At 41.7% G+C, this 12,147-nt stretch overlaps 1 protein-coding gene across 13 annotated transcripts in view; it reads left to right on the top strand.

The window, feature by feature from the left end:
- Positions 1 to 12,147, top strand: part of EBF1 (EBF transcription factor 1) — a 395,077-nt gene that overhangs the window by 240,250 nt on the left and 142,680 nt on the right. For all 13 annotated transcript variants that reach the window (XM_065874800.1, XM_065874803.1, XM_065874809.1 and 10 more), the window contains one exon: positions 10,995 to 11,076. In XM_065874800.1, coding sequence (XP_065730872.1) covers positions 10,995 to 11,076 — 82 coding nt within the window. The remainder of the gene's footprint in view (positions 1 to 10,994; positions 11,077 to 12,147) is intronic.

Below are 12,147 nucleotides of genomic sequence, written 5' to 3'. Positions count from 1 at the left end.
TTCATTATCCCCAATGGTGTGTGAGCCTGGAGGATGGGAGGCAACACAGAATGATGCTGAGATTGGGACGAGGAAGGATGTGTCCAGAAAAGTGAACAGACAAGGGGCGTGAGATTTTTAAAAAAGGGATGATGATGGTTTAAATAGGCTTCGAAATAATTTTCATCCTAGCAAGACTTCTTGCTTCTCTCTTGGGGAACAGCTTCTTCAGCTGATGCGTTTATCTTTTCTTTCCTTTTTGGTAGAAAAATGAGCTTATTTCTTTTCCTTGAAGTAAACATTTGTCAAGTATCAACTTTCCCTGGCAACCAGGAGCTCCTTTCTTTCTCTGTGGCTTATATTGGACAGGAGGTGGGGTGGGCAAATGAATTTAATTTTTCTTTTTACTCAGAGGTGATTGGACATAAGTTTTTACACCTGGTTTCAATGACACATGATTAGATGTCCATCCCTTCTGTGCAGTCCACTATTTCTGGTGTATAACTTTGCATTTGTCACATGGTATTGGCATGACTTTTGACTTTAAAAAATAAATTAGATATCAAGGCCCAACATTCAGTGTACATCCTAATTATCTGAGTATCTTATCCCCTAGCTTACTCCCACCAGGGCAAGTTTCCCAGTTAACTCTGACACAGGTGGCCTGCACTTTGATGAGCTTCTATAAGGGCAGGGGTGAAGTTGTCTTCTGTGCTTGAGCTTGGCACATAGTAGGTGCTTAGTTAATACTTAATGAAAGAGGGACTGAATAATTTAATGGATAACTTAAAGAAATAGGCTGAACCAAGAAATAGCAAATCACCAAGAGCTTTAACCACTGGGCTTCAATGAAGTCGTCAGAAGGGTATGTAGAATTTTGGAGAGAGGTGATCCATTTCATACTATTAGTTACATGACATTTTGTCCCTTTGGGTTATGCTTAAATGCTTTAAGACAAATGGCAAGTTTAACTTAAATATTTTAAACTTTGATGTTGAGGAATTTTAAAGTAAGAAATTGAGGATACCAATGGTGTGGAATCTGCCCAGCTGATACTCTTTTATGAATTATGCATATGAGAAACTAATAAATGACCTACATTTTACAGAGTATGAGATGGACTGCTCTTAGGTGTTCTCATTTGAATTAACTGCCATATCTTAGAGCATAAAGACTTTGGCAAAGACACTCATTCTTTTTAGTTCCTAATTTATCCATTGCAAAATGGGGGCAGCATTCCCTAGGTTCTATTCTGAATGATATTCACTTCAGTTTTTACAAAAATTATGTTGTTTGTCTTTTCTTAAAGTAATGTCTATTCAGAAGAAATTCAGAAAACCGAGATAAAAGTGGAAAAAAGAAAGATGTCATCTTTGTGCTGTAATTCAAAGTTAACTGCCATTAATACTAACGGTCCATCAAGTCGGATATTTACTTACTGTTTTCCAAATACAGCTGTACCTGGTGCTGTGGGGAAGACAGAGGCACTCTAACGGTGTCTGCAGTGCTATGGAGGGGGCAGATGATTACTCAAGTGACTGGAGTACAGAACGTGAAGACCGAGTGTGACCAGAGCTGTAGCAGAGTGGAGGAGGGAATGATTAATTCTAGCTGAAGTTCTTGGGCTCAGTGCATTTAAACTGCACCTGGAAGATAAGTCTTATCTTATCTTATGGGAGGGTGAGATGGTGTGGGGTTGGGGAAGGCATTTCAGACCCAGGAATCCAGCCTTTGGGGAAGGCAGGAAGGAAACTTCATGTTCAGGGCGCAGGGTGTATCTCGACGTGACTGAAGCGAAGAATGCAGGAAGGTAAAGAGCAGGGGACCAATGTGCCTGGAAAGGTAAAATCTTGACATTATTAGGGACTTTGACCAATCCCCTGATCCAGCCATGGCCGGAACACTCACAACAGATTGATACTTTACGAGTAGTCAACCTTTCTTGGTAATTACTCAAAAACCCTATCACCTGCAGAGTCCATTTTTTTCCTCTGGAAATTCTATTTTTAAGTGGTTTCCTTAAAAATAAAAGTTTTTTTTTCCTTTGGAGAAAAACTTGAACCATAGTCAGTGTGATCTTAGTACAGTTGGTATTTATTGATTGATTGAGTAAATGAATGACACTGAACATTTACAGTTCATAAAGTCTTGAAAAACAATAGTGACTTGGGTGTTCAAAAAAACCCTCATGTTTCAGTTACTGTGGATTTGAACTTCTTGATCTTTCTCTGGTGTCGGTCACCTCCGCAGGGGAAATTAATATCGAAACTCTTAGAGTCCTTAGGAGGAAAAGTGAAATTGTAACATCAGATTCTAAATGAGTCTGCTTTAAAATTTTATACACATAGGTATTAAGCAGAGGGGTACTAAAAGCCTTTTATTTTCAACCTGTGGCTTTCTGTCTGCAAGAAAGACATTCAAAGATAGTGACTCGTGGAACTGGTAACCACAGAGAGTATAACTAAATCCTTAAGGTGATGTTCACTGAGTCCTCCCAAGAGACCCAAGTTACACTGATTTTGCTTTGGCCATCATTCTCTGAGCTTGGTTTGACTCTATTACCAGACCCACTGGTCATTAATTGTGGTTAAAATGCATTTGAAGTAGGCGAGGGTGTTCATAAGCAAGATCAAAACACATTGACATTTATAATTGGGAATATTCTAGTGGCAATACCAGAAATTTGTATGGTGACTTCACCTCTAATCTTGAATGAATTTGATGATGCTGATAAGAGAATAGCTAAATATGGTCAATGATCTGTACTCCCATAATATCTATCATACATATAACATACAAAGGAATGTAGTTTCATGGATGTGGGTTTTGGAGCCAAACTGCCTACATTCAAATCCCAGCTCTACCACTTACTTGATAGGAAACCCTGGACAAATCTCATGACCCCTCAGTAGTGTTATCTATAAAATGAGAATTGAGATAGTACTTCATAGGGTTGTTGTGAAGAGTAAATGGATTAATACAAGCAAAGCACTCAGAGCAGTGTCTTGTACAGGGTACACTCATGTGTCTGCTGTAGTACCTGCTAAGTTGAGGTGTTGAGGCTCCTCCTACTTCACCTTTTAGGCCAGGCTTTGTGGGATGGGCCATTGTTATTGAAACAAAGTTGCCACTGCATTTGCATCTTTTCCAGCCTGGGGAAGGATTTGCACCAGTGACCCAGAAATGCTTGTCTCAGATCCTATCCCTGGGTCTGCAGGAACTCTGTGCCATGTGATTCATTGCAGATCATGATCCTTGTAATGGAAACAGTTTAAGACAAATACATTCTCAGTCTATGCCCAGCCCCAAGAAGGACAAATACTTGGGTTTGTTTTTTGTTTTGTTTTGTTTTTAATTAATTTTTATTAGTATAGTTGGTTTACAAAGTTGTGTTAGTTTCTGCTGTACGGCAAAATGAATCAGTTATACATATACATATATCCACTCTTTTTTTGATTCTTTTCCCATACAGGTCATTTACAGAATATTGAGTAGAGTTCCCTGTGCTATGCAGTAGGTCCTTATTAGTTATCTATTTTATATATAGTAGTGTGTATATGTCAATCCCCATCTCCCAATTTATCCCTCCCCACTTCCTCCCTTGGTAACCATAAGTTTGTTTTCTACATCTGTGATTCTATTTCTGTTTTGTAAATAAGTTCATTTGTATCATTGTTTTAGATTCCACATATAAGCGATATTATATGATATTTGTCTTTCTCTGTCTGACTTACTTGACTCAGTATGACAGTCTTTAGGTCCATCCATGTCACTGCAAATGACATTATTTCGTTCTTTTTTATGGCTGAGTAATATTCCATTGTATGTATGTACCATATCTTCTTTATGCATTCCTCCGTCGATGGACAATACTTGGTTTTGTTATTTGCCTCATTCCTGCTGCAAATCAAACTACTAGGGTGACTCAAAATGTCTGCCCAGAGCCAGGGTTTGTACCTTAACACATTTTAAGCAAGAAACACTTGGCATTTGAGTAATCTTCATAAAAGAGTATCCCTGAAGATGAATGCCTGCTCTGCCACACCAAGTTCTACAGTTCTTTGCATGTGTGATGCTTTCTCGTTTAATATCCAGTCTAACCTTGTAGCAGTTGGTGTAAGCTACAGCACCCTTGCTCTGGCTTCCCTTCTCCATGTCATTTCTAAAGAATGGTGATTTATTCTTTCCCCATTGGCCACCGGTTATTCTGTCCTCCCCTCTCACTTTCCTGGTGCTTTTTCCCCACCTTTCAGGTTTGACTTTGAGTGCCAGGAGACCTGTTTGTTGTGGCTCCTTTTACTGAAAACTATTTTTAAATTCTTTATTCTGCTACTATGCTATCCCAAACACCTTTTTCTTTCTTTTTGGTAAATCCTTGCCACTAATTATGTCCTTCCATTACGGCCCAGCTTGAGCTCTGAGGTCACGGATGCTTTTCAGGTTGATCATGTTTGTCCCTTCAGGCTGAGAACACTTTCCAGAAATGTCTAAGATCCGAGGGACCTTGGCCAGGGGAAAAGGTAAACTCCTTGAAGTCAGTGGCCAAGAATAGGGGCAGCACATGCTCTCCCTCTGGGATCCCCAAGATAGAGCCACAGCTTGGTATCATTCCACCTCCCACTGCGGGAAGGGAGGAGAGAATGTGCCTCATCTGCGTAGAAGCCTCTCTGTGATCCTCGTTCTCCCCTTCCTGCCTTCCTCATCTCTCAGACAGAACTGGGGGGGGGGGGGTGGTTTGAGTCAAGGCAGGTCCTCTCTCAGCAGCGTACTTGAATATCAGGAAAGGAGAGGAGGTCAGCCAGGCAGTGAGAAACCTTTGCCCTCACAGAGGTTCAGCCTCCTCAGCCTGCCCTGGTGGCATCCCTAGGATTTTGGCAGACTTAGGGGTATCATATTTTCACATGCATGAACTATACTCTACAACTTTTCCTGTGGACTAGGAACCCAAAAGTGTTGACACTGAAAATAAAGTTTTCTCTTTCTAGCTGTTTTCGTCCCCTGTTTTGAAGGGAGATCTATTTTTCATGGCAGTGGCCATGGACTCGTGTTTACGTCTCCATGGAGGGCTCCCGTGCAGTAGTGATGGCATTTCTGAAACAGTCTCTGGCATCTCGGGCGGTCTGGATAGGGATAGGTGCTTTCTGGTTAAATATTTTTAATTTGAGAGAATCCTTGTACTCCTGGAAAGTCTTCCTTGGTTACATCTGGGCAGTAGATCTGGTCCTGGAGCGGGCAGTTCTGCGCTTCGTCGTCAAGGCAAAGAGGATGGCTCAGTCTATGACAGGGACTCCTCCAAAGAGGCCCTTTGAATCATGAGGCATTTCTCTCTCTACCCTCCAGCGAGTGTGTGTGGGAACAGCTTGAATTTCACACAGAAGGGACCCCACAGTTGTTTCCACACAGCTGTTTCCTTCACTGGGCCAGAGTGAGTCTCCGTGTCTTGAATATCTTTGAGAAGGATCGTCTGCCACATAACCATCTGTGGGCATAAGTCAGAGGAACTTTCAGGGAGGCTTAAGACTGCAAATGGGGCTTTTATGTCTTAGTTTAGGTGTGCCTTGATGCTTTTCCTTTCCAGCCTGGACATTATGAGAGCGGCTGAAAACATCCAGACATGATTTTTCAGAATTTGGGTGGGGGAGGTGAAAACTCAACCTGCTCAGCCCAGATCTATTGCAACACTTTGCATAATCATTAATGACGTATAAGCTGTTGCCTAATGGACGGTTTTACTGTGTATGCCCTTCAGTTGTGACTAGCTGGAGTTCCTCTGTGATTTAAGCTACTACCTCTCTCCTTTGTGTCTTGGCCTTTGGGTAGAGCTGCTGTAGTCATTATTATCTCTCTTTGGTTTCTTTTTTATTTCTTTTTGTAGGTCACTCAATGAAACCTATAGTTATCGTCAGTTACATAGATCTTGGCTTCTTTTCTTAACCTTAGCATTCAAAGAGAGAAGAATACTTTCTGTACCTGAAAAAATCTCAATATCTCTGAGTGTTAGGCAGTGAGCAGTGGCCAGGGACAAATGCTAATGAAAATAATTATCTCTTCTTCTATGCCAGGTACTATTTAAACACTCCACATATATTACTCATTTAATTCTCAGTAACCCTCTGAAGTAGTTTCTTTTATTGTCCCCATTTTACAGATGAGAAAATTGAGGCACAGAGAGGTTAAGTAACTTTTCTAAAGTCACACAATTAAAGAGTAAAGCTAGAATTATGATGAAAGCCACACCATGTCGCTAGGAGGGAGGTACTGTTATTCCCATGTTTTATTGAGGCCACTGAGGGTCAGGGAATTGTAGAAATTTACCCAGGCTTGTCTTATCTTTAACCCAGGCTCCTGTCCAATATACTCTACTGCTGTCTTCATTTTAGAATGTTCCCATTTCTACCCTTAGGAGGTCCTGGATTCTGTTTAGTTGTACAAATATTTACTGAAAACCCATTGGTTCTGAGTCTTGTGCCACGTGCTGGGTATACAGAGATAATTTTTTGTTATTTTACGTCCTCGTATGGATGGGTCATATCCTCTTGGCTAATTTCATCAACTTTCCTTTTGGGGGAGCCTAGTGGTACCTTTGGTATCCAGCACTGTGCTTGTCACATGAAAGCTCCTCCTAATACTGAGTATCTATTGGTTGGTAAAATGTGGTACAAGGAAATCACTGAATAAACAGTTATGTTCTACGAATGTGTGTGGTCGGTTCAGTTAATGTTCAACGATGGGTAATGTCCTACATTAGCCTCATTGGTGAACCTAAACACAGCTTTCAATAGGATGTCACTTTTGGCTTTATGACTGTCACTTTCCTAATTGAGGTAGTAGACTAAGTAGTGCAGTAGCTCCGGTGTTGAGCTTTTATTGGGTTGGCTTTTGAAAAGCTAACGCTGTATTGGAAAAATCGTGCAACTAGAAGTCAGGACATGTGGATTATAGTTTTATCTCTCAGAATGATTATAACTGTGTGAGTATTGTCGTGTCTTCTGATCTCTCAATTTTCCCACATGCACGGCGAGGAAGGTAGACTCAGTGTTGGTTTAGGTCACTTATAAAGTCCTGTAAATCACGGAGAAAATTCATACCATGATGAGTCCTTTGAGCTAATATAGGGTATTAGTTTAGTTTTGACTGTAGATAAATATCTTAATTTTGTTGAGTCTTAGTTTATCTTTACCATTCAAATGGGTTGATCATTCCTGGCCTGCCTAATTTGTAGGACTTTTGTGAGTATTTAGTGAGATTCTGGGTATATAAGTGCTTTGGATAATATAACACTGTATGAACACAAGATATTATTCGTATGGAAAGGTGTCAGGTTTCTCGCCACTCCTCCCCCCTACCAAAAAAAAAAAAAACCCTGGAGTTTGGTCCTGGTTGGGCTGTTTCCTGTAGTTTATGGAACTCTTTGGAACGTTAAAGGGTCAATAGGGGCTTTGTCCTGCCTTAGGTCAGTTTCCCACGGTTGGGGTAAGGCTGCACACTCTTTCCTCCAACAACGTTATCAAACACACCCGACACTCAAAATGTGGTAATTTGTTAGACAAAAGTGAGGGTTTGAGTTACACTAACCTCCGCTTTGTTCAAAGCACCCCCTCGGAATCTGAGATCTTCTCCATAGGCCAGCAGAAGTGCACGTGTCCCCCAGGTTTACAAATGCCTTAAAAACAGCCTGATAAATCATCCCCCAAGTTTGCGTACCATGTCTAACTTCGTGTCTCGGTGGGGATATTTTTAACTCCTGCTTCTAACTCCTCTCAGTTCCTTTAAGGAAGTGTGATCCGAAAGGGTCAGACATTTGGCATCTACTTGGGGGAAAACTTTGAAAGAGTTCCTGATGCTCCCCCTGGGGTAGGGCTGCCTTTCTCCAAAAGAACTGGCCCTTCAGAGTGTCTTTTCCACATAAGGGCTTGTGCGAGGCCCCAGGCCCCAGTTGATGCCGTCTCTTCCCCACGACAGATGGTCAAGCCTTCAATTTCAGCTAGTGATCTGCTGTTGAGAGGGCGGGCAGGAGATTCTGCCAGCGTGCCAAGTGACAGGGCTGCTTAGGGTAATGGGGATCTGGTGTGTGCCCGGCATAGCTTTTGTGCTAACGATGGGCTGGTGACAGGTGCCTTGCCCCGGCTCATCGCTGAGACAGAAGATCCCCTGCTCCCTTGATTCTGTTTCTCTCTGGCAGAGCTAGTGTTCTGTTTGCCGGTCTTTCAAAATCCATTTTGGCACCAGATGGACCCCCTCACGGTGGCTAGCAGTTGTCTGACTTGAAGATGTCAGAGGGTGTGCTGACAGCTCCTTCTAACACAACCTGAATCTGGCTGTCGAGTCTGGGCTCAAATGGCTTAAACACACACAGGCAGCAAATATTATCAACCCTGGGGAACTGGGAATGGGAGCCGGGTGCCCACTGGATGGAGAAAGGCAGCGACGTCTCCCTCCGCAATATTCATGTTGACGGAGTGGAAATAATCGTACTAATAATTAGTCTTATGGTTACACTTATTTGTGCAATTGCCATTATAGTACAGTTGCTGTCAATGGTACAATTAGTATTAATATCAATACTGCACTACTTCTATTATTATTAAAACTACTATAGCGTAATGGTTAAAAGCACAGGCTCTGCAAATTTGAGTTGATTCACATTTGATAACCTTTGGGCAACTTAACTTCTCCGAACCTCAGTTTCCTCATCAATAAAATGGGATTAATACTAGAGTTTATTTAGGAGGCTTGAGTTGGGAAAATGAATTTGAAGTTCTTAGTGTTCTGAGCACAAAGTAAGCACCTAATACATGAAAGACATGATTATTTTTACTGCCACCATCACCATGCTTACTGTGTTCCAGACACTGTGCATCATTGCAGTTAATTTTCACACTTGCCTTATATGGTAGGGACTGGTATTATACCCAATTTATAGATAAGGAAAGTGTGGTGCAGAGAAGTTCAGCTGTTTATCAAAGTCACACAGCAGTACCTGTCAGAGTTTGGATGGGAATCCCATTCTGGGTATTTCCAAGGGCTGTGGCTTTTCTATCATACCAAGCTGACTCTTACTGTCAACTTAGTGATAATCAGCCCTGTCCTGGGGTCTGGGTGGCTTTTAAATATTCCCTTCCAACCAGCTATGTTTGGAAGAAGCAGCCAGTTTTCACATCTCAGGTGTCTTTGGATGTAGGCTTGAACCCCAGCAAGACGGCAGACTCACTGTCCCAACCTCCACCACATTAAACAGAGTCTGACAGCGGTGTGTGATAATTAGGACTACCCAGCATTTGCCTCTGAGAGTTCAGAGGAAAGGGACAGTGCAGAGGCACTTAGGATTGTGACCACTCTCTCAAACTCCTTTCCTTTCCCCCAGACTACGACTGAAGTCAGGAGTCAGCATGGCCAGTTGGGCTAGGGAATGACACTGTTGCTCTTTGAGCTGGATTTCATTTGACACAGTTGGGTTTCAGCGGTGTTCCATGAGTCATTTGTCTTGTTCAAAATGTTGATAAACTTTGGCCTCTGTGAAGAGAACCTGGAAGTAGGGATGAAGGATTGTTCAGAAGCCAGCTTTTACTGATGGGCAGTTGAATGTTGCATGATGTTGAAAGAGCCATTTCAGGAAGATGTTTACATTTTAAAATGTTATTTTTGGGTTAGCAAAGTCATTGTCTCTCTTCAAAGAGTTATTCCCACGCCATACTTCCCTCTCGGCAGATTCTAAGAGACCAGGGAGGAGAGAGATTCTGCTGGGATATCTCTCAGTTTGGTTTTCAGAAATTGGCTGAATTTGGTGCATCTTTGTGCTATGCTGTCATTACAGAGGTGTTATTTGGTCGATAGGCTTTGTACTCAGAGCTAAGTCCGGACTGAGGCATCCTGGGGTGATAGTTCTTCACAAATGATGTGTATTGAAGTAGGGATTTTACTCCAGTGTAGACTGGAAGTGGAGAAAAGATGAAGACAAGAAAATTCCTATGGGAATTGAACTAATCAACATTTTAATGCAGTGTAATATCTTGGGAAAATACTTGGGCCTGAAATTCACAGCACTAAAAGTAAAAAGGAATGAAGAACTTTCGGCAGCTTTTAAAATGCTTCTTTCCCCAAACATAGGCAGGTGGAGAAGTTTAATTGTAGGTGGCCAACAAGAATGCCCTAACTGGACACTTTTGATCCTTGCTGCCTTTCTGTGATGAACTTGGCCTAACAACTGCCAGCTAAGAAATACAGAAATAACTCATCTAATTTATCACCCAGACCAGGACACTTTTGAAAGTTAAAGTGGGTACTGTTCATACTTACGCTAATACAGCTGGTGTAAACTAGAATTATTCCTGGCAAATTGGGACCTTTGGTCACCCTAGCCAGTAAAACCCATGGATCTCACTCTAGAATCAATTCAGAGATCAAGGTGGCAGTGAGGCAGGACGTTCCTTCTTCCATCACAAATAGCTTTTGTCTATAGCATGCATGTAAGGAAAACGTATGGGATATGTTCAAGAAGCCAAAGGGCTTCAGTCAGTATGTGAATCTTACCTCCTTCTCATAAGTACTCCTAATTAGAATATTTTATTTGGAGATGCTAAGATAAAAAGTGTTTACCATCTCCTTACATTCATCTAGCATGTATCTTGCCGGTTCATCATCTGTGAATTTACGGGGCTTAAATTACATGTTGTTGTTGGGGACTCTGAGTAATTCTCAGGCAGTTAGCTCCAGTTGGACCCTGCCTTAAATTATCGGGAAGACTTACCCTCTTTATGAGTGAAAATACTTCCTTGGGGGCTTAATTCTTTTGTGACATCTGTTGGCAGCACGGAGAGCATTCTCTTCATAAAGAAGGTCCAGCTTGGATGCAAAACAAAGGCTAAAGCTTTAAACAAAATACTGGCTCTAACATCATTCTGAATATTTCAGGAAACGTGCAGAGAATAGAATGCATGACCCAGAAGTGACTTACTACTTTTTTCCCTTCTGTGTCAGGACTGAAATGCTAACCGTGATAATTTGTTTCTTCACAGGTTCTTCTTGAAATTTTTCCTCAAGTGTAACCAAAATTGCCTAAAGAATGCGGGAAACCCACGTGACATGCGGAGATTCCAGGTGGGTCTGTCTTGTCTTTCTTATACCTCAATAATGACGTGAGTATTGGGAGAGGGTAAGAAAGTCTTAGGTGGAGAAGAAACAGAGTATCATGGTTTTCCCAGAGGTGAAGAGCAGGTGAGACTTTGGGTACTCTAGAAGTTGTTGTTTATATTAGAGAAGAATTAGGACTGAGCCACCTGCGTTCACTGGTTGAAGCAATGGTACCCTTTGAGCCTAGTCTGGCTTCCCAAATGGACTCATAAGCTTAAACCACTGCAGGTTAAGTGAAGTACATACAAAGTGATGCATCCTTTGCCAAAAGTTCTACAGGTAGAAAACTGGTAAATAGGACCTTTGTGCTGTTTTGGAATGATGTCACCTTCCTCCCTCCTTTCTCTCTGTTTTCCTTTTCCAGTCTTGGAAATTGTTGTCAGTAATTATCTATTAGAAGTGGACCCCTGAAGAAGCAGGGCATATCTAGGGCGGTATGGGTGACACTCAGTCTGTTTCAGAAATGTCCTTGTACAGCAACATGTAAATGTTTTCAAGCATCAGTCATATCTGCCACCATTTAAGGCATGAGTGGTATGTTAACCTCATATAATTATACATTTACTAAAGGAAAAAAGATGTGAAAATACATGTGTTAACTTCCAAGACACAGACATGGTGGTTGGGTTTTAGGAAGGGTTGCTAAGTTCTAGATACATGCTTCTCAAGCCCTAAAGTGCTGAGAATCCGCTGGGGATCTTGTTAAAATGCTAATTGAGGTGTGAGATGTGCCTGAAATTCTACCTTTCTAACAAGCTCCCAAGTGATGGCAAAGCCATGGACCACACTTTGAGTAGCAAGGTTCTAGACCCTTGTGTTGCTCTCCGTCTAATTGTATGACTAACTCATTAGCATGGTCAATGTTAGTTTCTCCGCCAGAGTAATGTTTCATCTTTGGATGCCCATGGGGTCTGTCAGTGAAAAATAGCATGGTGTTTAAGGTATGTTCTTAGGTATAGTTAGTCCGCTTTAAGTGTAGATTGAAATGTATGATCTCTGAGAGGATCTTGACAAATTGTAGCGGCATATTCTCTGATG

Source organism: Phocoena phocoena, chromosome 3 (assembly GCF_963924675.1).
Source record: "Phocoena phocoena chromosome 3, mPhoPho1.1, whole genome shotgun sequence".
Lineage (NCBI taxonomy): Eukaryota > Metazoa > Chordata > Mammalia > Artiodactyla > Phocoenidae > Phocoena > Phocoena phocoena.
Note: the sequence above shows the minus strand (reverse complement) of the source record. Positions and strands in the feature narration are given on the sequence as shown.